At 38.7% G+C, this 22,924-nt stretch overlaps 6 protein-coding genes across 7 annotated transcripts; 2 read left to right on the top strand and 4 right to left on the bottom strand.

Annotated features, from left to right (window-relative positions):
- Window positions 1–192: 192 nt before the first annotated feature.
- LOC18022048 (extra-large guanine nucleotide-binding protein 1) lies at window positions 193–3,971 on the top strand. The gene is made up of 8 exons (XM_006404772.2): window positions 193–1,536; window positions 1,624–1,761; window positions 1,868–1,972; window positions 2,065–2,253; window positions 2,344–2,524; window positions 2,637–2,875; window positions 2,997–3,160; window positions 3,244–3,971. Exons 1-8 carry the CDS (start codon window positions 403–405, stop codon window positions 3,803–3,805), a joined length of 2,712 nt encoding a protein of 903 aa, XP_006404835.1. The 5' UTR covers window positions 193–402; the 3' UTR covers window positions 3,806–3,971.
- Window positions 3,799–6,474, bottom strand: LOC18022049 (protein root UVB sensitive 4). Of its 2 annotated transcripts, none has more exons than XM_024158120.1 (10): window positions 5,901–6,474; window positions 5,636–5,782; window positions 5,395–5,541; window positions 5,249–5,311; window positions 5,091–5,167; window positions 4,906–5,011; window positions 4,715–4,817; window positions 4,456–4,610; window positions 4,301–4,362; window positions 3,799–4,217 (listed from the first exon to the last, which is right to left on the bottom strand). In XM_024158120.1, the coding sequence occupies exons 1-9, from the start codon at window positions 6,393–6,395 to the stop codon at window positions 4,324–4,326; spliced, it is 1,332 nt and encodes a 443-aa protein (XP_024013888.1). In that variant the 5' UTR covers window positions 6,396–6,474; the 3' UTR covers window positions 3,799–4,217; window positions 4,301–4,323. The 2 variants fall into 2 exon arrangements, with proteins under 2 accessions (XP_024013888.1, XP_006404836.2); XM_006404773.2 differs by having other exon boundaries at window positions 4,301–4,366.
- Window positions 6,475–9,746: 3,272 nt separating this feature from the next.
- LOC18022050 lies at window positions 9,747–13,281 on the bottom strand. The gene has a single exon (XM_006404774.2). The coding sequence runs from the start codon at window positions 12,741–12,743 to the stop codon at window positions 10,050–10,052; it is 2,694 nt and encodes an 897-aa protein (XP_006404837.1). The 5' UTR covers window positions 12,744–13,281; the 3' UTR covers window positions 9,747–10,049.
- Window positions 13,282–14,299: 1,018 nt separating this feature from the next.
- Window positions 14,300–19,231, bottom strand: LOC18022051. The gene is given in 9 exon segments (XM_024158508.1): window positions 14,300–15,022; window positions 16,709–16,797; window positions 16,800–16,837; window positions 16,928–17,011; window positions 17,271–17,501; window positions 17,778–17,802; window positions 17,805–17,894; window positions 17,897–18,070; window positions 19,201–19,231. Coding segments are annotated over 9 exon segments (1,485 nt in total).
- LOC18022052 (GDSL esterase/lipase At2g23540) lies at window positions 19,136–21,208 on the top strand. The gene is made up of 5 exons (XM_006404776.2): window positions 19,136–19,539; window positions 19,812–19,942; window positions 20,056–20,304; window positions 20,399–20,654; window positions 20,776–21,208. The coding sequence occupies exons 1-5, from the start codon at window positions 19,230–19,232 to the stop codon at window positions 20,997–20,999; spliced, it is 1,170 nt and encodes a 389-aa protein (XP_006404839.1). The 5' UTR covers window positions 19,136–19,229; the 3' UTR covers window positions 21,000–21,208.
- A 558-nt stretch (window positions 21,209–21,766) lies between these two features.
- Window positions 21,767–22,884, bottom strand: LOC18022053 (putative methylesterase 19). Its single transcript, XM_006404777.2, has 3 exons — window positions 22,466–22,884; window positions 22,262–22,399; window positions 21,767–22,173 (listed from the first exon to the last, which is right to left on the bottom strand). Exons 1-3 carry the CDS (start codon window positions 22,832–22,834, stop codon window positions 21,892–21,894), a joined length of 789 nt encoding a protein of 262 aa, XP_006404840.1. The 5' UTR covers window positions 22,835–22,884; the 3' UTR covers window positions 21,767–21,891.
- Window positions 22,885–22,924: the final 40 nt, after the last annotated feature.

Raw genomic sequence — 22,924 nt, forward strand, 5'->3', positions numbered from 1 at the left:
TCCGTAAGGCTTAATCCCATCTAAATGGGTCCCACGTTGTTTTTGTTTTCCCTCGAAACAAAAAATTCCAAAAGCAAAAAAGTAACAAATTCAAAAAACAAAAATGAAAAAAAAATTATCGCACAAGATTCCAGCTAAGTGGTTTCTTCATCTTTTTCTCAATCGCTTTCTTTTCCATTCCCCTTTTTCTCTTCCTCCCACTTGCTTTCTGATTTTTTTTGAGCTCAAAGAAGAAGAACCCTAAAAAATTTCATCGATGTGATTTGATTCTTCTTTGATTTTTTGTGTGTGTTTTTCAATTTTCAGCTGTAAAATCGTGTTGTTCTTGTTGGTGTTTCTGTTCACTGTATCAGTGTTTTTTGCTTACTTCTGAAGCAAAAGTTAGGGTTTGGTGAAGAAAAAATGCCATTGAAGACGAAGAAACCAGATTCGATCCGAGAAGATGAGTGTTTATTCGCCGTTGAATACGACGGTCCACCGTTATCTTACGACATCCCTCGTGCTGTCCCGATTAATATGGAGAGAATCCCCGTCGCCGCCGTGGTTTCTCCGGTATGTATCTCCGATAACATGTCGTTTCCTGTGATTCAACCGATTCTGGCCGTGGATAGAAAGTTTTCGAGAGAGATGGTGGTTGTTCCTTCTTCGGTTTCTCCGACCTCTGTGATTGGCAATTGCGGAGTATCCAGTGACATTGAATTGGGAGTCTCCGATTCCACCACCGTTTCGCCTACTTCCGTCATCGTTTTCGAGGAGCAGACGGAGGAAGAAGGCGGCTCGAACTGTGAGTTGTCCGGCGAGTTGGTTAATCATCAGGAATCGAGAACGCTAGATTTCTGTGATAGTTTTGAGCAGTCTAGGGTTAGTTCAGTGAGGTCAAAGGAAGAGAAAGAGAGCTTTGATTTGGATTTGAATGAATCTTCTAATGAATCAGTTCTGAGTATGGATTATCCATCTTCAAGAGTTACTGGGGATTGCGTCAGTGAAACACATGGAGATGGTAAGAAGCAACAAGTTGTTACTTTCTTGGGTATTGCCTCTGATGATGGCTTTGAGGAAGAGGATTGTAACCAGAAGCGTGTCCGGGTTGTGCCGGTTAAGAAACAGCCTCAGACCAAAGGGAAAAAAGGTTCTTGTTACAGGTGTTTCAAAGGAAGCCGGTTTACGGAGAAGGAAGTTTGTCTTGTTTGTGATGCCAAGTATTGTAGCAGCTGTGTGCTTCGTGCTATGGGTTCTATGCCTGAAGGAAGGAAGTGTGTTACTTGCATTGGTTGTCCGATAGACGAATCGAAGCGAGGGAATTTAGGGAAATGCTCTAGGATGCTTAAGAGGCTGCTCAATGATTTGGAGGTGAAACAGATTATGAAGACTGAGAAGTTTTGTGAGGCTAATCAATTACCGGCTGAGTATGTGTACGTGAATGGGCAACCTCTCTACCATGAAGAGCTGGTTACACTTCAGACTTGCGCTAATCCTCCAAAGAAGCTTAAACCAGGGGATTATTGGTATGATAAAGTGTCTGGACTTTGGGGAAAGGTGAATAATGTTACCATCCTTTTGAGATTCTGGTGTGTTAACAAAAATTTTGCAAACGTTTATATATATTATTTTGACGTTCCACAGGAGGGAGAGAAGCCCTATCAGATAATTAGTCCCCATCTGAACGTTGGAGGTCCTATTAGTCCAGAAGCTAGCAACGGAAACACTCAAGTTTTCATAAACGGACGCGAGATTACAAAAGTGGAGCTACGAATGCTGCAGGTTGAGATCTTTAAAATATACAATTCTTGATTTGAAGAGAGTTTTTGATGTCCTATCCGATAATTGAAGTCTTTTTTCTCTCTATCTCTATTGCAATGTATTGCAGTTAGCAGGAGTTCAGTGTGCAGGTAACCCCCATTTTTGGGTGAACGAGGATGGATCGTATCAAGAAGAAGGACAGAAGAATACCAAGGGATACATATGGGGCAAGGTTTGTTGTTTTATCTGGAAATCTATATTCCACTTATTTCTATTGGCGTTTTCCTCTCTGATAGAAGATTACAAACTTGTGCTGCTTTTCAGGCTGGGACCAAGTTACTTTGTGCTGTATTGTCACTTCCTGTTCCATCCAAATCAACTGCGAATGCTTCTGGGGAACAACTCTACAGTGCGAATAGCAGAAGCATTTTGGACCATCTTGAGCATAGGACTTTGCAAAAGATTCTGTTGGTTGGAAGCAGAGGTTCTGGAACTAGCACAATATTCAAGCAGGTATGAGCTTTTTCTTATAAATAACTTTTTATCCATTTATTTGCGTAAGCCCCCAAATCTATAACGCAACTGAAGCACTTTCTCGTTCAGGCAAAGATCCTTTACAAGGACATACCATTCTTGGAGGATGAGCGAGAAAATATAAAGGTGATTATCCAGACCAATGTGTATGGTTATCTCGGTATGCTTCTTGAGGGCCGGGAGCGGTTTGAAGAAGAGGCTCTTGGTGTCATGAACGCAAAGCAGTTCGAAAATAGTCCTGGAGATGAAGGTGCATAAATTTCCGGCTCCTACTTGTTCTTGAGTTTTAGGATCCAGAGAGAAATTTGTTTATCGATCAGGGAAATCATGAATCTACGTGTGACGATTTTATGTACTAACAGGAGATTCTAAAAGCAACATCAAAACCTTGTACTCCATTGGCCCAAGGCTTAAAGCATTTTCTGATTGGCTATTAAAGACTATGGCTGCTGGAAACCTCGGGGTCATTTTCCCCGCTGCTACTCGCGAGTACGCCCCACTGGTTGAAGAGTTATGGAAAGATGCAGCGATCCAAGCTACATACAAGCGAAGAAGTGAACTAGGACTCCTTCCCAGTGTCGCTAGTTACTTCCTGGAACGGGTAAATAAGCTATTCACCATCTCTTATGCCCTCAATATAAGTTTCATTATATTGTTGGTTAATATGAAGTGGAACTATAGATTATATTAGTCTTCTAAGAAACTGTTTTGTCGTTCTTCAGGCTATCGACGTATTGACACCAGACTACGAGCCATCGGATTTGGATATATTATATGCAGAGGGAGTTACTTCGTCCAGTGGTCTAGCTTGTCTTGATTTTTCATTTCCACAGACTGCAGCTGAAGAGAATATTGATCCTTCCGATCACCTTGATTCTTTGCTTAGGTAAGTCTGATTCGTTTAATTCTATAATATTCAAGTCAGTTCCAAAATAGTTGAAGAAACTCTCTTTTGATTTTGTTTGACAGGTACCAGTTAATAAGAGTACCCTCGAGAGGCCTCGGAGAAAACTGCAAATGGATAGATATGTTTGAAGACGTTGGGATGGTTGTGTTTGTTGTTTCAATGAGCGACTACGACCAGGTTTCAGAAGACGGAACCAACAAGATGTTACTCACCAAGAAACTCTTTGAAAGTATTATCACTCACCCAATCTTTGAGCATATGGACTTCCTCTTGATACTCAACAAGTACGATCTCTTGGAAGAAAAAGTCGAACGTGTTCCTTTGACACGCTGCGAGTGGTTCCAAGACTTCAATCCCGTGGTCAGTCGTCACCGTTCAAATAACGGTAACCCTACTTTGGGTCAGCTCGCGTTCCATTACATGGCGGTTAAGTTCAAGCGGTTTTACTCTTCCTTGACTGGGAAAAAGCTGTTTGTTTCTTCGAGCAAGAGTTTGGATCCGAACAGCGTTGATTCTTCGCTCAAGTTAGCTATGGAGATTCTGAAATGGAGCGAGGAGAGAGCGAACATTTGCTTGAGTGATTACTCTATGTACAGCACTGAGCCAAGTTCCTTCTCAAATTAATGTATTCTCACATTCATGAAGAACAAAGGAAAAGAGAAAAAACAGAGTCTAATGTAAATGGTAACTACTTTCTTGTGTATAGATTACCTACCACGTAGATTATAACAAGTATGAATTTACAGACCGATCTCTTTGTAAAACAATTACAATTTAACTGATTCTTCTTCTAGTTATGTTACAATTTGAATGATTGGTTGTTTATATCGAAAATGTACCGAACCTGCTCTTCTGCACTTAACAAGACGTTCTTCACAATCCAACCTTGTTCTTGCATTTGTTTATTCAGTTCGATAAAATCATCTCGCGCAGCTCGTTTGCTCTCACCTTCCAGTAAAGACCAATCTTGTAGCGTCAAGTCTGTAATTGATATGTCCTTTCTCTTGTTTCCAAAGGCTTTACGTATGTAACATGTCTGAAACAAAACCACCCAAAATATGTTATGAATTGAACTATTACGAAGTTACTAAATTGATGGCATTTATTTGAATCCTTTACCTGTAACAAACTCGTGATAACGTCTACACTGTTGGCTCCTTCACGCAGACAAATAACGATCCCTAGCTGAATCATTTACAAAGTGGTGAGGATCAAACTAGAGAGGAAAATTCAATGGTTATGAAATAATAAATAACGTATATTAAAATACTCACTTTTGGTGTTCTTCTGAAACCTTGAGAGGAAAGTTCAATGGTTATGAAGTAACCATCATCATTGCACAGTGATTGCATTGCCATTATTGATTGTGTCCGAATCTGAGCCTTTGGATCTAAGCATCCGATTCTGATGGGCCAAACCCTTTTGCTAGCTACAAACAACATCTCAACGATTCAGCATATTAACCAAAATACGCATCGAATCATACTACAACATCCGAAAAGTGAACAGTCTTGAGAGGTTTTTGTTTTTCACCTCTGCTCCCAAAAAGATCAATTCCTTCCTCTTCGCTCACTTCTGCAGGGGAAGGTACTTGCCTGTTCTCAATCCATCTCTCCAGAATTATTTCAAGCCTATTCTGATAAGAAAAAAAAAAGAACATTTAAACTTATAACACAGAGTAGTCTCAGTTGTTCAAAGCTAATACCGAGGTTAGAAATAGCTACCTTAGTTAAAGTTTGCAGATTGATATGCTTGAGCCCTTGATAAATGCCAAGGAGATCAATCGTGGAGAAAATCGGATACAGAACAAAAGGTAGACTTGCCTGCAGTCTAGCACATTCAGCAAGTCAGAAGATTCTGCAACGATCTCGCAAATGAAATAACTCAAATTGTACAAGAATCATCTAACCTTTGGTTGTTTTGGAATAGCATATTCAGAAGAACCGCCAGAAGGAGACCAAGGTTATCAAAACACACGGTTTGAATCTGAATATTAACGATAAAATCAGGGCATGTATATGATACAAACGATACAAAACATGACTAGGTTCCGAAAGAAAATAAAACCTGTGCCTTTGCAGAGACTTCACCGAGGTTATCTGCTACAGCAAAGCTTCGATGCACAGCTGACTGAACATGTGGTAACATTGGTTATCAAACACCAAACATAAAACACTCAAAGCCACACGGAAAATCAAAATAGGAAACCTTACACCAGTTGCTAAGTAGCATGACAAGCTAATCTGTTTAGCAATGTTGGCAATGGAAGCTAGCAGAAGGAAGTACTGAGGGAATACTGGAGTCATTAACTCAACTCCAATGCTCAGGCTGAAAAGTACAGACGTCGAGAACCTAACTCTCTTTGACAAAAAAAAATTGAAGTATAAGTAACAAAATTCTCCAGAGTTTTAAGAACTGCAATTCGATGAAGATAACTCCACAAAGTCAATATACCTTCAAGTTTGTGTCAAAAGCAGAAGCAAGACTTGCAGTGTATATACATCTACTTAACCGTCCAAGCCCATCTTTCAGTATCCAGTTAAAAGCAGCAGATGAAGCAAGTGACCGAGATTGTCCAATACCAATGGCTCGAAACATCGCCTGTAGCCACAAAAACAATCAAACATCGACTCATGTTTGTAACAGCATCTGTTAACCTCTGTTCAGTTCCAAATTTCATGTCTTAAATTCAAGATATACTAAGCAGTAATTTGTTTACCTGAGTGGCAAGAACCTGCAGAGCAGAGCTGAAAACTCTGTGCAAGAACTTCCATTTCACATAACTTATATAATTATCGTTCACTTGTTTGGGTATGAAAAAGTCTTTTGCAGCCGAAGATGAAAGCCTGATCAATATCCACAAGCCGTCGTCGAGGCCTAGAGCTGAAAACGACGTCGAATCATCATCATCGTCCTCATCGACACATACCAACTCCAAGGAATCTCCTTTGAGTAAGTACCTAGAAACTTTGCCAGATCTTTTGATTACAATCGGAAGCCGACGAGTTGCGTTACTGGGTACGACGAGTAGTTCTTCTTTCGAAACACCTTCTTGCTCGAAATCAATGCAAGTTTTGAGAGACTTTTTGGCGATATCTGCGAGTTTTCTCGGAGAAAATTGGGGGAAGCTGAAGATTCGATGCTGGGTCAACTTTGATTTACATGGGTATAGATAAAGACGAGAACTTGGATTAAATTGCAGAGATGGATGCATCAGGGTCCTTAGGGTTTTAATATGATACTCCGGCGAATTCCGTTTGTGCCTCTATTTTTCCGGCAGGTTTAGGGTTTAACATCAGACATGGGCGCGTGAGAGTGAGTCGTTGGTTCTGCGAGTGGGAACTGGGAAAAGCTGATATGTCTAATATACTGGGCTGAAAATGGGTCAATTATCACTTGGCCCATGCTTGTGTCCACTTCCTAGACTCTTTCGCTCTAGTTATTTAAAAATGTGATGTAATTATGAAAACCCTTTAAAAAAAAAAAAAAAAAAAACCTATATGAAAACCCTTTGTCACCAATGGTCAAAGATTTTAAGAATCTTACACAAAGTATTGGCTTCGATTTTTTGAAACCAACTACTGAGAAGTCTGAGATGCAAAGATTATTATAGGTTTAAGAGTGTTGTAGGTAGAAATGTTTGTAGTACCCTTGTTGTTGCTACGGGGGGAGTAGTTCATCATGAGAGTGGTAGATAGAATCGTAAGTCTGTATCTCGTAGGAAGAGTTGTGCTGTGGAATCATTGTCAATAGAGTTGTCGTTCGTAGAATTGTTCCCAAATATTCTAAAAGAAACCCTCCCTCAAAAAAGTACTTGAAAGCCTAGTTCTCAGTTCTATTATTCAGACATAAAGTGCAAGAAACTGCCCGCACATCTGTGGTCTGAGAATGCATACAGTGCTCTTTCTGGATTTAAATTTTCCTAAAACAAAAATCACATTTGTCTGAGCCAAAAACCCAAACAATTTATTTAGTATCTGATAATAGGTGATCCGACTACCTTTAACATTAATTAGAAAGTATTTCAAACTCATGTCAGGCAGTATAATGGCCCGTTAAATTTTATGGATCTTATGACCCATTGATCCAAGTCTGCTCGGAGTTCATGGGTGTCATTAAACTATTGAACCTATTCCACAAGACAAATCAAGTATTTGTGAGCATAATATGCACGTGTATAGTGAAGAGCGTAAACCGCTCAGCCATGCAAAGATGTCTTCTCCCAAGTGATGTAACTCGGACATACCATATCAACTATCAATGTCATAGTGTCATGTCGTTTCTACTAAAAACAAACCGTAATTAATCAGTCGCTTATTACTTAGACAAATAGTTCAACTTGACTTAACCGTCCAAAAACCCTGTCTATAAACTCGTGTCAGGTAATCGTAAACATTTATAAGTATCTCTCCATAATCGTCTTGCACTTATTTCGATTTTCATGTTCCTAGGAGAATATGGGACTTCATTGATGCTTAGCCTGATGCATGCATCGAACTAGCCTAATTTGGTAACGTTAATTTTCTCAAATTTTACTAATTAATAATTCTTTTGAACTTTTATCAAATATTCAGCACAGCAGCTTCTTTACAATCCAATGAACATAATAAAACTCTTCTTCATTTACATTGCGTCTTTGTCTAAGAAAATATTGCAACGCTTGCTAATAATAACTTCAAATCATTATAGAGGATAAAATAACAGATGTTCAAGAACAATGAGAATTATATCAACATTACTGCTATCAGTTAAAACCATGAAAAAAATCAAATCAACACACTATAAGCTTCAAGAAGTGAATTTAATAATGTTAAATCAATATTTATATATAAGATGGAAAATGGTGGAGAGACTCACTCGCAAGCAGAGGACCAACTCCCAACTTCGAATTTCTCAAGGCAAAATTTCATAAACTCTTGACCAAATGGCCTCTTGTACACTAATAAACAACAAACAAACCCAATTAAGATAAATAAAAAAAACATTGTTATGAAGTATAATCTTGAAACGTTTCCAAGATTTGGCCCACCAGATGCATCTGGTGAACGTTTCATACGCCCGTTTTTTTTTTTTTTATATGAGCTCTGTGTAAGAGTAGACCACGCGGACTTAAGATCAAGAATTTCTTCTTGTATTTCTTGGGTCCTAAGCTAAGTATATCCAGTGTCGAACTCAGTTCTGTATGCTCTGAAGCTGTGTCACATGAGTACTCATCGTCGATGCCACATTTTTGCCATTGGTACTAGTAACTGACTAGTCACTGTTACTTGTCATTGGCGATTTAGCTTCACGAGGTCAAACACCATTTATTTTGCGTGGTTCTTTGTATACTGACTAATGTCGATACATCTTTCCATCTCTCTTTTAAAGTTGATGAACCCAACATTTCACAATGTTAAAATATTAAAACCCTGATGAATCTGTACTGAATCGACGTTGTGAACGAATGAAACTCGAATCAGACAGCGATGAATGGTCCGATTTTGAGGTGGAGGAAGACAGTTATGAATCTGAAGAACTAGTTGATTCTGAATCAGAAGAAGATCCTGTTTCAGACAGCGAAGAAGACAGTTCCGGATCTGAAGAACTAGTTGATTCTGAATCAGAAGAAGATCCTGTTTCAGACAACGATGAATGGTCCGATTTTGAGGTGGATGAAGACAGTTGCGGATCTGAAGAACTAACTGATTCTGAATCAGAGGAAGCAACTGTTTCAGACAAGAAGAAGACACCAACTTCTTCTTCTTCAACTCATAAAGGTAACGATACGAAAACTCCATTTGAAGCAGAGTCAATCTCAGATGCAAACAAACCAGCTATAAAGGTGGCTCTTGTTGCAGACGACAAGACCATGAAGAAGGAGAAAGTTGAGGAGATAGTTCTGAAGGACAATGGGAAGAGAAAAACAGAGGCCGAGGATAAGAAGAAGACGATCGATGAAAAGAGCTTTCAAGGGTTTATTACGCATGAGGCAACTAACGAAGATGGTTAAAGAAGACAACAACACAAGTGTCGCCGAGTAGAGAAATAACTCTTATTGCCTTTCTGAAAATCATTTCCTTCTCCCTCTGTAAGGAAAAAAAAATGTTGTTTCTTTTAGTTCCTTAAATTGTTCTATTTTTCTTATTTTAAGAAACCCAATCAGAATTACTAATAAGAAAAAAGAAAACGGATTCGACGTTGATAAACTAAAGTTTTATTTATCACTCGTGAATCCTATCAAAGAAATGGCTCAATAGGCTGGGAAGAAAGCCAACGGCTTAGACCAAAAATGCAGGTTTGTGGTTTGCCCGTTTGGGTCAATGTTGCACAAAGTTATAAGTTGAATCTTTTGTTTATCTTTTGCAAAAGCTTCACAAGATAAGATGGCAAAGTAATTCAGAAACAGAGAGAGAACAAAAAAGTGTTTCCTTTTAAATGTCAAACAGAGAAAGTTCCATGTCGTATGGTCAGAATACATTTTCCCTACAAAAGCAAGTTTTGAGTACGAATTTTGGGGTTTAACCATAATTCATCATCTGAGAAAATCATTATGCATATAAGACTTGTGAGATTTAGTGTGAGGGCAAATGCTTAACTGTGTTTTCTTCTCTAAAGGTGGAATCTTTGGCCAAACATGTTCTGCTTTCCAGATTACAAGAATTGTCCTACTATCTCACATTCCTGACAACTGAAACAGAGCAAAACGAAAAAACTACATAGCAAATCTCAATTCACAGTTTCTTACTTTTTCCCTTCTTCCATTTCCAGAAGCACGGCCGAGCTGTAGGAATGTTAGTGGCTCAGGCGGTGTCAAAAAAGGCGAATTCTTGATGCAACAGTCAAGCCTCTTCGAGTTTCAAAATGTTCCTGGCTTTTAATTTTCCAATCACGTCTCTGAATCTTCTGCTTCTTCTTCAACTACAGTAGGCAGCGAACCTTCTCTGCTGAAACCAGGGTTTAAGAACTTGGCGACAAAACTCCATAGCTTATAAACATCCTCAAAATTCGACAAGAAGCTGAGAGAAGCTGTGACAACTTCAAATCTCACAAACCCATTTTTTCCACCACGCTTACCAGCTTCTCTCTGTAGATGCAAAGAGCTATCTTCCTTGATCCTAGCTCCCCCACGATGATTCCTAGGTGTATCCATTATGCGTATGTGGCTTAAGATACCAATACCAAGAGATACACCTTCTCTCTCAGCCAGTTTTAGAACGACCTCTGGACTTACAAATCCTTTGCTTTTGTCTTTCACATTGAAAGCAACCGCTGCTCCTCTCTCGTACTTTATCTTGGGGCCATAAATCTGCACAAGATTTATGGGTCTGCTATTACCGTCACCGCCTGATTCAGGCACTTTAAGTTGTAGCAAAGAGATCACAAGCCAGTTTATCAGAAATCTGAGTCTAGTTGTGGTTTTACTAAGACCTAACATATTCACATGATCGATATGGCTGCAAACAATCTCAGGTTCCTTTCTGTCCCAATCATCATCATTTGCGTTTTCACCATCACTTTCGTCATATACACTGGCCAGAGAAGCTTCACCTTGGTCCAGACTATGACTGATACGGTCCATGTTAAACGAAACCCTTGTTCCTCTGCTCGGTTGTTCATCTTCCACACCCATAAGCCTCCCACCAGCACCCCTTCTTCCCAATAACCTAAACTCGCCTTCCGTCTCTCGTCTAATGGCGTTCTCTTTCATTTCTGACGAAATCTTGGATGATGAGCCGTTTGATCCAAAACCAGACCCTGCACGGAACACAATGTTACCGCCGTTTTCTTCCTGTATCTCTTGAATTTGGAGATTACTAGAGTTCCTCAGCTTCCTTGATGGGGTTGAGTTTGTCTCCTGAGTAACTGACATAACTGCAGCATCAAACGAGAGGACATCTTTACCATCGTACATAGGACTGCTGTAACTCTTTGCTACCGGTTTTGGTGATTGCCTTTTGCTAGTAAACCAGAATGGTGGCAACGGAGAGGCGATCTTGTGGTGGTTTAAGTGACCTGCACGATCAGACCCAAGTGGACTTTGACCCAAATCGATCCAAAACGAGTTATCAGACGATTCATCTTCACTAAAAGCAGGGCTTTTCATCAATTCTCCAACTGAAACGCTTTCGTTTTCTTCAAATATGGTACTACTAGTCCCATCTCTATCAGAGACGCTATCTTCTAAGAGCTCTGTCTCAAACACATCCCTCACTTGAGCTGAAGTGTACGCACCAGAAAACACCGGCATCTGAGATCCTTTACGAGCAGTCTCCGTGGTGGTGGCTTTATCACCGTTAGTACCAAATTGATGATCTTCAACACCAACCAATCCGTCCAAACCATCTATCGAATCACTGAGATATAACGGATACTGAGGTGTGATCTTCACTATTCCTGATCCTGTTTTCCCTGACTGACTCTGAAGATTACCCATCACCGACTTCTTGATCAACAGGCAACCAAAACCTGTAGGATCATGCCCAAATACCTTGTAGAACGATGTGATAATAAACTCTGGTCGAAACAATGATAAACCAAGCGAATCCATATCTTTGGGACCTAAAGAGCCAGCATCAAGCAACACATGCCAGTTGTTCTGCTGAGCCAAAGCCATCCACTGGTAAGAGTACTTAGAGCCCGTAACTCTAGACTGCGCAGGAAACACAAACAACCCAACGGCTGAATCCTTCTTCCTCCTCTTCTTATGAGACAAACGCTTCTTCAAATCCGTGGAACACAGCTTCAAGGTTGGCCATTTGAACCAAGCGTTATAAGCTTTAGCGCCTTTCTCCCTCGCAGTCTGAGCCATCCAATTCACAGACTGACTCTCGTGATCGAACATTGTCAAAAGCCGCTTATTCGTATGGAAAGGGTAAGATTCCGCAAGCAGCTTAAACGCAGAGCCTCTACTTGTAGTGAACACAAGACCATACTCACTCTCAGGGATATTCAGATAATCCATTATCCTAGTCTTGAGATCATGTTCCACAGTTCCACTCTCAGCTCCACCGTAAAGCGCATGGTTACTTAAATTCGCAGTGATCTCAGAGAGACTAAACGTACAAGAATCCCAATAATGCAGAGTTTGAACATACGAGAAGAGACCAAATCCGCAGTAATCAAGACATACCTTTGAATCTGATAAGTGAGCATACTCATCAGATCTCAATTGATCAACTTTCTTAGATGTCTCATACTTTGGGTACATTGTGAGGAACTTGTTGAAAGCTTCGAGGAGCTCAGGAATGGCGTCTTCAGACTCGAAATCGCGTTCTGCGGCTAAAGCGGTTGCGCGTAGGAATTCGCGTTGCGCGTGGAGCCTAGCCAAGGATCTAGAGCGACCCAACCTCTCATCTTCTTGATTCTCTTTCTCGATGTCTTGAGATTTGAAGAGTGACCCGTTCTCAGATGCTTCTTCGAGAGCTTCTCTAAGCTTATCTTCGTACAATCTCCGAAGCATCGAAGCTTTTCTTCTGACATCGATTGGTGAATCAGGCTCATTGTCTCTCCTCCTGCTCTTACTCTTGTCTAAGATCAGAGCAGCACAGTGGTGAATTTGCTTCCACAGAGGAAAATGCATTAATCTTTCAGCGAAAAAACGAGAATTGAGAGAGCTTTTGGAGATTTAGCAGAGGATTGGCAAAAAAAAAGGTTCTTTTTTCCTAGCCCATAAGAAAAACCCTAAAAATGAAGGAATTGAGAAGAAGATCTTGAAACAGATCAAGAGTGCCTCTAAAAACGGAAACTTTCAGTGAACCCAGAAAATAAAAATAAAAAAAAAAGATTAAACGAATTTCACGGAAGAAAAGAAAGTAAATGAACAGAATTTCAAAGAAAATTCCAAAATGAGAAGGAATCCAAAAAAAAGAGCCCCTAGGAACAAAAAGAAGAAGATCCCAAAATATTGTATGAAAAAATCAGAAAAACCCACTTGTGAAGATGATGAACTTCTAATCAAAACATTCAAAAGAAAGAAGCTTTTTTTGGTTGTTGTTTTTGTTTTTGGAAGATTAGATAATAAATGCAAAGCTGACTCCTTTCACCACCAATCTCTCGTTTCATTTACTACGATACACACACACTCTCTCTCTCTACTCAGTGGCTTCTCTCTCTAGCCTTCCTTTAACAGTTTGGTCAAAAAAAGCATTGACTTTTTTCACAGAAGCAGAGATTGTAGTGGTGGCTCCTCTTGCTTAGGGTTTTCAGCTAATTGTTTCAATAATTCAATTTCTGTAATCATTCTCTCTTCGGTTAAAGATCTTTCATTAGAGCTCATTTTATGCATTTATGATAGACTATAGTTTCAAGCAGTTACTAAACAAAATTGTACCTATTTTAATTAGAGGAAACTAAACAAAAATACCAAATTTTTAATTAATGAAACTTAATTTGTCTCATTTTGTGCCCTGAAAAAACGTATGAACTAGTCAACTCTGCCAGTAAAGGGAGAAAGTAGTTCGTCTGTCGAAAAAGAAATTACTGTCCAATTCAGGATTATCAGTTTTCTTATTTATTGGAAACTTAAGATTGTATAAAAAATATTTTTGTAACTCTTTCAAATATACATGTTTATAGTCAATTTAAGAAAGTAAAAAGGCTCTGATTAGATATGTTTAGTGAGTGTTGGGTGAGCAGACCAAATACATATGCGTATTAAATATGTTAGGTTGAGAACCGTGGGAAGATTCTTGCTCCTTTTAGACTCCACATTTAATACGAAAAAAGATTTGCAGAATATTTTCGAGACAGCTAAAAAAATCCTATCTGTTATAATTAGCTTTTAATTCGGAACAAACTGACAATTACAAAAATGTTTTATCTTTTTAAAAAAGTAGAAAATCCTTCTTTAAGAACGGGAGTAAATTAAGTCAAAAAAAAAAAGGTAAAAAAAAAAAGAACGGAAGTAAATTTTTCTAGCCAGTTTCGAAATGGATTAACACATTTTATAAATGAAAACCCATGAAAATCCTTCCAAATTATCCTTGGAAACAAGAGTCTTGCAAGGATTCTTACTTGATCCGTTAAAAACAAAAAAGGTTTGATTTTGAAAGAACTTGAACACAAGCAACCCAAAAACATAACAGAGATGGACATGTCATTAAGAGAGAGTTTAAAGATTTTCCCCTGAAACTTCTTCTAAAGGCTACTTTGGCTTCTTCGATGCTGCCTTAATCTTCCACCAACGCTATCTGGATTAGGTTCGAGAGCCGCTTTCCTCTTACTTCTTGTTTCTCGAGTATTCACCGCGTTACCTCTGGTCTCTGCCTCATTGCATTGGACCTGAACATCATCCACAAGAAGAGTCTGACTTTCCCTAGGAAGGAAGTAACCGTCTTTCCTTGTAACCAAATTCGAGTTTTGTTCTGTCCTTGTATCCAAATTTGAGTTTTGCTCTGTCCTTTCTTGAATTCTTGGGAGATCACCACCAATGTGGGCACATGAATGTTCTTGTTTATCCTGCTTTGACGGCTCAAGATAACCCACGACCTGAACATCAACCAATGAAGTTTTACCATCCACAGACTCGTTTGTGTTTTCACCTTCCCCTTTCTTCAAGGAATCACCATTCTGATTGTCCATATTCTGAAGTTTTGATACTTCCACAGAAGGCGAGAAGAAGCTCAGTGACCGTATAGCTGAATTCGGATTCTCCTTTGTGTCTTCATCCTCATTTTTCTTCAAGAAATCACCATTCTAAAGCTTTGGTACATCATCAGCAGCAATGTTAGGAAGTGATTTTGCTTCTTGAAACGAAAGTGACCTCTTTGCAGAAGCTTCGTTTGGGCTGGGATCATCAGTTTCAACACGTTTGGTTTGAATCAAATAATGCGCAAAAGACTTATACCCGAGTTGAGCTATCTGGAAACAATCCAAAGAAAGAAAGTCTTCAGTTCTTTGATATTGCATTGATAACACCGGATTTTGATCATTTTTATGGATCACTTTAATGTCTTTTACATGTGTTTTTATTCCATTTTCAAAGGTTTTCAAAGGATTTCTATGTTTTCAGATTTTAAAAGACTTTTCAGGTAATTTGGGATAAAAAGGCACAAATTGGAACAAAAAAACTCTTTTGGATAAATGCAGACCGTCAGAACGCTCATGGAGAGACGAAGACCTTCTCACTGTCTGATCACCCTCAAAATTGGACAACTTATAGAAGAATCAACCAGATTTCAAATGCACTTGGTTTGGAGACATTCCAACGGTTGGATCTCAAGATATTCCATTAGCCCCGGAGCCACTCAAAGACGGCCAGCAAGTCACGCAACCGCGGCCACCAGCCCATTTCCCGCGGTCACAAGCCTCCCGACTGCGGCCAGCCACCTATTTCCCGCGGTCACGTCATTCCTGACCGCGGCTAGCCAACTCCGAACTAAAGCCCATATATCTGAAGCCCAAAGTCATTATCAGCCTCAATTCCGGAACCCTAGAGACCATGGAGTATTGAAGACTATAAATACTTGTCATTTAGGTCGTTTTTAGACACCACCCCTTCATACTTTACAGAAACCGTTTTCCCTTAGCCGTTTTTATGCGGTTTTTGTAGAAGATTGTTCAAGTCCGAGTTCTTCAATAGAGAAGCTTTCTTTCATCTCTTTTCTTTACTGTTTTTGATTACTTTTATCAAAACCAATGATGATGTCGACCTCAGCTATGTCTGAGTAGATCCCGAGTTGGGCTTAGGGTTCCCGAAAGGGGCTCTCATAATCGATTAAGACATCTAGGTTTATAGATCTGGGATTTTAACTTTGTTCTCTGTTTATTCTCGTTCTTATTGCATGTATGCTTGATTGATCACCTAGTATCTGATCTAGATAGTTAGTGTTGCGAAAGTTTTCATTAAATATCAGCCCTAGAATGAAACAGGCAATTTTTTTTAGGAGTGGAAACCTACCTGCGGCGAGATCGTGAGTATTGACGAGTCTTGTGCAGCTCTTGCGTTCTCTCCCTTCCAGGGCCAGAGTGGAAACCTACTGGTCACGGTTGCGAGAAACAGTTGGTTATGATCACGACAGTGACGTAGTCATACCGCCGTACTCTAGCTCTAGAACCCTATATATCGATATCCGTCAATCCCAATCTATCTACCCTAGTGTTAAAACCGAATATGATCCTTGTAGAGTTTCCAAAAGCTCAGCGTTTTTAGCCATAGTTTACAAACCAATCGATTTTTACTTGCTTATTTAGATCTGCATTTCAATTGCTTTAGTTCGATATTTTGCTTGCTTTATTTCCTTTCCATTCGATTTTTCTACTTGTTCCTTAAGATAGATTTATTTGCTTTCTTTTGTTTTAGTTTAATCCGTGAAAAACAACCAACCTCTAAAACCAATATAATCTAGACATAAAGTTAAAAACCATAGAAGAATATCAGGCACACAAATCTCTGTGGATTCGATCCCTAAATACTACAACTGATTAGTTGTGCATTTGCGGCTTTCCATTTGTTTTTATTAAGGGTAAAACTTGTTCCCTCACGCAGTTGACACGCATCATGCATATACAAGATATTGCAACTGAGTGATTGAAAGAACAACACACCCTTTTGTAAATCGCGCTAGTTGGAACCCATCCTTTATGATTCTGGCACAAACTGCAGTTGCAAATCCCTCGACAAACAGGGCAAATCAGTTTGGATTCTCGAGAGCTTCGAGCACATTCTCCCTATATCTATTCATTAACACATTCAATACCAACAACCAAAACTCCATGGCTAATGATCTTACACATGTGTTTAAGAAGACAAAGAAAAGTACTCACCTCATGAACAAACAATCGCCACAGAACTGCCCTTGGACCATGTCGCATTCGCTGCACTGTATGCGATGACCGAGCGTTTTCTGCCTGTAAAACACACACACTGAAGCATTCAGCATTTTTCACTTTGCAGATTTTCAGTATCAAGTTCTCTCATGACAAAGAAGCATGGGTTTGGTTGACATTTCTGTGTAAAGAGGGACAAAAACACACACTGAAGCATCAAAGCAACTTCGTTTCACAGATTAACAGTAACAAGTTCTCTCTCATGACATAACCACACATGAGTTTGATTCACTTTGACTGAATCTTTGATTTAGACTTCTTAGTAAAGAGAAATGTTAACCTGCATTGGTGACAAGTTTTACCGTTGATGGGATCATAAATACGTGTCCCATCCTTGTATCCATCAACAAAACAGGTCCAGCTCCGTTCAGTGTTCCCAAGCAGCTTCTCATGTTCCTCTGTGTAAACCTCAAGCCTTGAGCCTTCCCCAATCACCACCTCCTCTCGCTTAGATTTCTTCTCCTTCACATTAACACTTTCATTGTAGACAACAAGAGTTGTGTTCTCCAACCTGACGATGACAGAGGAAAAAATTCAAAATTTTGACTCAGAAACCCTAACCCCTCCCTCTTCCAAACACAGAAATCGCAAACCTAAATTTTCTACTAAAAACCCCAGATTCTTTTGGTTAAAACCCTCTTTCAAACCCTAATCTTTCACACAGAGAAATCGCAAACCCTAATTTCAACTGAAACCCCTCCCCCCAAATGCCTCTGCTAAAACCCCTCTTTTAAACCATAATCTGTCAAATGGAGAATTATAGACGGAGAAAGGAAGAGATTTTTACCGAGAAGATCGCCGTGAAGGCTGAATGGAGGAGTCGATTTCAGAGCCGAGCTAGAGTTACCGAATCGCCTTTTAACGGGTCGAGTCTCGGGTTTGAGATTTCAGGTGAGATTCAAATGCTGAGATTTTGCATCCTTTGAAGATTCTCTTTGATCCTTTCTTCTCTGCATTGTTCGTAAAGAGAGACCTTTGGGGTTCCTTTGACTACTACTGGGTTAGGGTTTGTGTTGGATATTGAAGCTTATGTTTCAGTTCTCATGGCGTCAGTGATGATGATGATTATGATTCCACAGACTTCAGATTTTTGATATATCTCTCACTTATGGAGTAATGTATCCTTTTTGGGTAAATAAAAGACTTTTAGTGGAATGTTACAGCAACAGTCGGATTATTATTTGAAAATGTGTAGGGTTCTGGAGGATTGTGTGTTTGAGGGTTTAAATCCCATCAAATCAGAAGTTGTAGCTTCAATGATCAATATTCTAATTTAATCTATTTTATAAAAAAAATTATTTTGTGTTTTTCTAATTGTGCAATAAAGCTATATATTAGTGGGAATATGGAAAGTTATTAAGCTTTTTTTTTTAAACTCTTACAAGTTACAAAATATCACCTTTAAGGCTTTCAAAAGAAAACTATTATCCCTACTTTTTTTAAAATTACAAAAAGAACAATTTTAGCTAGTTAAAAAAAATAATCAAAAAAAGCCTCACCATCTCGACCAAATTTACACTTAATTCTCTTCAAAGAATATTTTCACATTGATTTACGTATAAATTCTTCCAAAAATTACCATCACGGTTTTGTTATTTTGGTCTTGTTGTAAATTATAATCCAAAAAACAAATTAAATTGTATGTGTAACCAAAAAAATTATTTAAATTGTACCCAAAAGTAAAAAAAAAATTCATACTTTTTTCTACACAAAGTCTTTTTTTTTTTTAGACGACTGCACACAAAGTCTTTTTCTTTATCAAAAATTTGTTTATAAAAATTTCTATATTGTCTCTCATTTTTGTTAAAGATCAAACAGGATTTCAAAATAAAATATAATTGTGTTATGGTTGTAAATGGTAAAAAATTTTCTTTGGAATGCTAAGTGCAATCAGTAACTGCTTTTCTGCTTTCTTGAAAATTGATATTGTTAAATAATGTCCAACAAATTTGAACTACTTGTGTTTATTATGACTGTAAAAACCGGAGATCTCAAGCGTCCAACGAATCAAAGGCCGGGTCGTTATTTTCCCACAAGCAAAAAGAAAAACTAGTCCACGTTGATGAACCACCACTTGAAAAAGCTTGAAGCCTCCATTTATTTCTAAATTCGTCAAACCAAATTCAACTCAACCAATAATAAACACAATCTCACAAGTTATCCCTCTATCCCAAACCCTTTCTTTATTATATAAAATCTCAAACAAATACACCCAAAATTTCTCAAAATCCAGAGAGACATGGTCACAACAAGAGCTTCAGGTTCAAGAAGAGATATGGACGTGACTCTCTTCTTCTTCTTCTCCTTCTCCTTGTTAACTCTCACTGCTTTAGTGGAAGCTGCTGGTCGTGGAGTTAACAATGGCAACAAAGATGGCGGATTAGGAGCTTCGTTTATATTCGGAGACTCTCTAGTTGATGCCGGTAACAATAATTATCTACCGACTTTGTCTAGGGCTAATATGAAGCCTAATGGTATCGATTTCAAAGCCTCCGGTGGAAATCCTACCGGCCGGTTCACAAATGGCCGGACCATCGGTGACATCGTTGGTAAGTACCAAAAAATCGACATTCTATAACCCATATATAGTAAACAATATGCACCTATATATAAAAAATCTATATTATTCCATAACCCATTTATAGTAAATGGTATGTGTATATAGCACATTATAGTGTGGTATGATGTTCAACTAACACACCTACACATTATGTTGACATTTATTTCTTTTCATATATATTTTTAGTATGAATGTTGACATTTATTTGGTCTATACATGCTAAAATTTTATGATATTAACCGTTAAATTCAATATTTTCAGGGGAAGAGCTCGGATCAGCGAACTATGCGATCCCATTCTTAGCACCAAACGCGACCGGAAAAGCTTTATTAGCTGGTGTGAATTACGCATCAGGAGGAGGAGGAATCATGAATGCAACCGGAAGAATATTTGTACGTATATCGAACTAATTTTATATCATTTGGATTTGAAAATGTCTTAAAATACGTTTTAGAGTTCTGAATTTTGTGTGCTTTTCTTACAAATATGTAAAAATATTTGGTAGGTGAATAGGTTAGGTATGGATGTACAAGTTGATTTCTTCAACACAACACGTAAACAATTCGATGATCTACTTGGAAAAGAGAAAGCAAAAGAGTATATAAGCAAGAAATCGATATTCTCAATCACTATAGGAGCAAATGATTTCCTCAACAATTATCTATTCCCACTTCTCTCCGTTGGAACACGGTTCACTCAAACTCCTGATGATTTTATTAAGGACATGCTCGATCATCTACGTGACCAACTAACCGTAAGCACAGAAAAATAACGTTAAATTCCTGAAATTCTATTTGGTTTTATACCATATGTATACTTATATAATAAAATTTCTGATTGTAATGCAGAGGTTATATAACTTGGATGCGAGGAAATTTGTGATTGGAAACGTTGGACCCATAGGATGCATACCGTACCAAAAGACAATCAATCAATTAAACGAAGACGAGTGTGTGGATTTGGCTAATAAGCTAGCAAATCAATACAATGTTCGATTAAAGAGTTTATTAGAGGAACTAAACAAGAAACTTCCCGGAGCAATGTTCGTCCACGCCAACGTCTATGATCTTGTAATGGAACTCATTACTAACTATAAAGAATACGGTAATAATTTTTTTTGGTCTTCTACATCTCAAACACAAACACTACCTTATATATACACGTTTTTGTGTCAAATTAGAGTGTATTTGATATAAAGATTTTTTGGATTCATAACAATTTGTAGGGTTCAAAACCGCGACCAAAGCTTGTTGTGGTAATGGAGGACAATTCGCGGGTATAATTCCGTGCGGACCAACTTCAAGTATGTGTGAGGAAAGGGATAAATATGTGTTTTGGGATCCTTATCATCCCAGTGAAGCAGCAAATGTTATCATCGCAAAGCAATTGTTGTATGGTGATATTAAAGTTATATCTCCGGTTAATCTCAGTAAACTTAGAGATATGTGATTGTGATTTGATTGTTTGTTTGTTTGAACAAAATGTGTTTCATTGAAATTTCTTAGACTTATACTTTCTTGCATTTACGTTTGTTATACGCAAAGTTAAGACCAATATCTTTGTATGTATGTGTTGTGTTGTTGTAAGTGTTTACATTTAGTGAGAATGCTTTTGTTTTGTCAAGATGTGATAAAATTTTTAAAATATACACGTATTTTGCAAATTAGCCCCCTATGTTTATGATTTTGATACATTGGTGTACGAAGTTACTAAAATACAGTTTCAGTGTTTCCCTCTCTTTCTCTCTTTCTATTCCTCGATTCGCCGGCAACGGAGAGTCGGAGACCCAATATTCATCACCGTATTCTCGAAACCATAAGTTTTACAGTCTCTTCGATTTCTTCATAAATTCCGATCTTTCCATTCCCGAGTTTCAGGAGTTCTGTTTCCAGAGAAAAGTCTCTACATTTGAACAGATTTAATTGAGCCTAGATTCAAAAAATTACAGGAGCTTGTCATTGAAAGATGAAACAGAAATGGGTCGATTTCTCCGACGGCGAAGAAAGTAATTGAGCCTAGATTCTTCTACTCTCTAGCATATGCCTCAGTGCTTGCAGGTTTCTGATTAAAGTTGCAATTTTTTTTCTTTCTTTCTTTCAAATCTGGAAGAGTAGAGTTATTGTTTCTTCCCTTGATTCGATAAATTGTGCCAGGCTTGGTTTCATTGGTATGATTGTTTAGTGAACTGGAGTAAAGAGGTTAGATTAATGTCGTATCCAGTGATGAGGGTTTGATGCAAGCCACATTGTTCTGTTGTTTTCATATTTGCACGTAAAACTTGTAATTGCATCTCAATGCTATACAGTATTCTCACGAATCTTTTATTCATATAACCCGTTCTTTATGCATATTTAGCTGCAGTTTCCAAGAGACGAGCACAGAGTTCTTTAGGCTTGGAGTTCATTGCCATATGATCTGCATCTTTGATCTCCATTACTTCTTTTGGAGGAAAGTTGCTGATTATCCAACGCTGTGTTTCCACAGGTACTATATTATCTTCCCCGCATATAATATAAATACGTGTAACCGATCCATACCCTTCCTCAGTGAAGCTTTTTGTCCCTGCTAGATTGTTCGTTACTAACGGGTTTACCCTCACCAACATTTTTGCCAATTCAAGATCCTAACGAAAAAGATTGACAAATGTTACTAGCAATCTCATCTCATTTAGGCCTTGTAAAGAGATGCTTTATATAGTTTTGGAGTCTTACTTCAACTGGAGACAACTGATACAATTTCTTGGCCATGAACTCTGGTCCAGAAAGAGCCATCTCTAGAGGACGATCAGGTGTCCCGTAGCTTCCAAACATGGTGTCCAAAAACTCTTCTGGTGGAATGCTTGCCAGAACCTGCAGATTCCACTCAAATATCAGAAGCAACCACGAAGAGATCATACTGAATCAGAGGAGATATACCTTTTGGAAAACGTAAGCAGGCGGGTTATTGGTGTCGGGCATGGAAGATGTCAAGGAGACAATAGCTGCGACCTTACAAGGGAAGATGTCGGCAGCGAGAGCAGCGGGTATTCCTCCCATGCTATGAGCAACAAGAATCACCTTTTCTTCCAAGCCAAGCGAGCTCATAATCTCGAGCAAGGGCTTGGTATAATCCGTCAAAGTCTGAATCTCTTCCACTCTGGTCGTGTTGATACCTGATGCAGCCAGGTCCATTGCAGTGACACAGTGCCCTGCAGCCTCTAGCTGTGTTTTCACCTTGTACCAACTCCATGCGCCGTGGCAGAGCGTATGCACAAGCACAAAATGCTTTTGGTTCGTCTTCTCCATTGCCGTTTTTTTTATTTCAGCTTCTTGGTACAACACTTAAATTGGCGGTTAGTTTCCCTCGTGCTCGAATTCCTGAGAATGATAAACTAA

This window comes from Eutrema salsugineum, unplaced genomic scaffold (genome assembly GCF_000478725.1).
Source record: "Eutrema salsugineum unplaced genomic scaffold, Eutsalg1_0 scaffold_15, whole genome shotgun sequence".
Taxonomy (NCBI): Eukaryota; Viridiplantae; Streptophyta; class Magnoliopsida; order Brassicales; family Brassicaceae; genus Eutrema; species Eutrema salsugineum.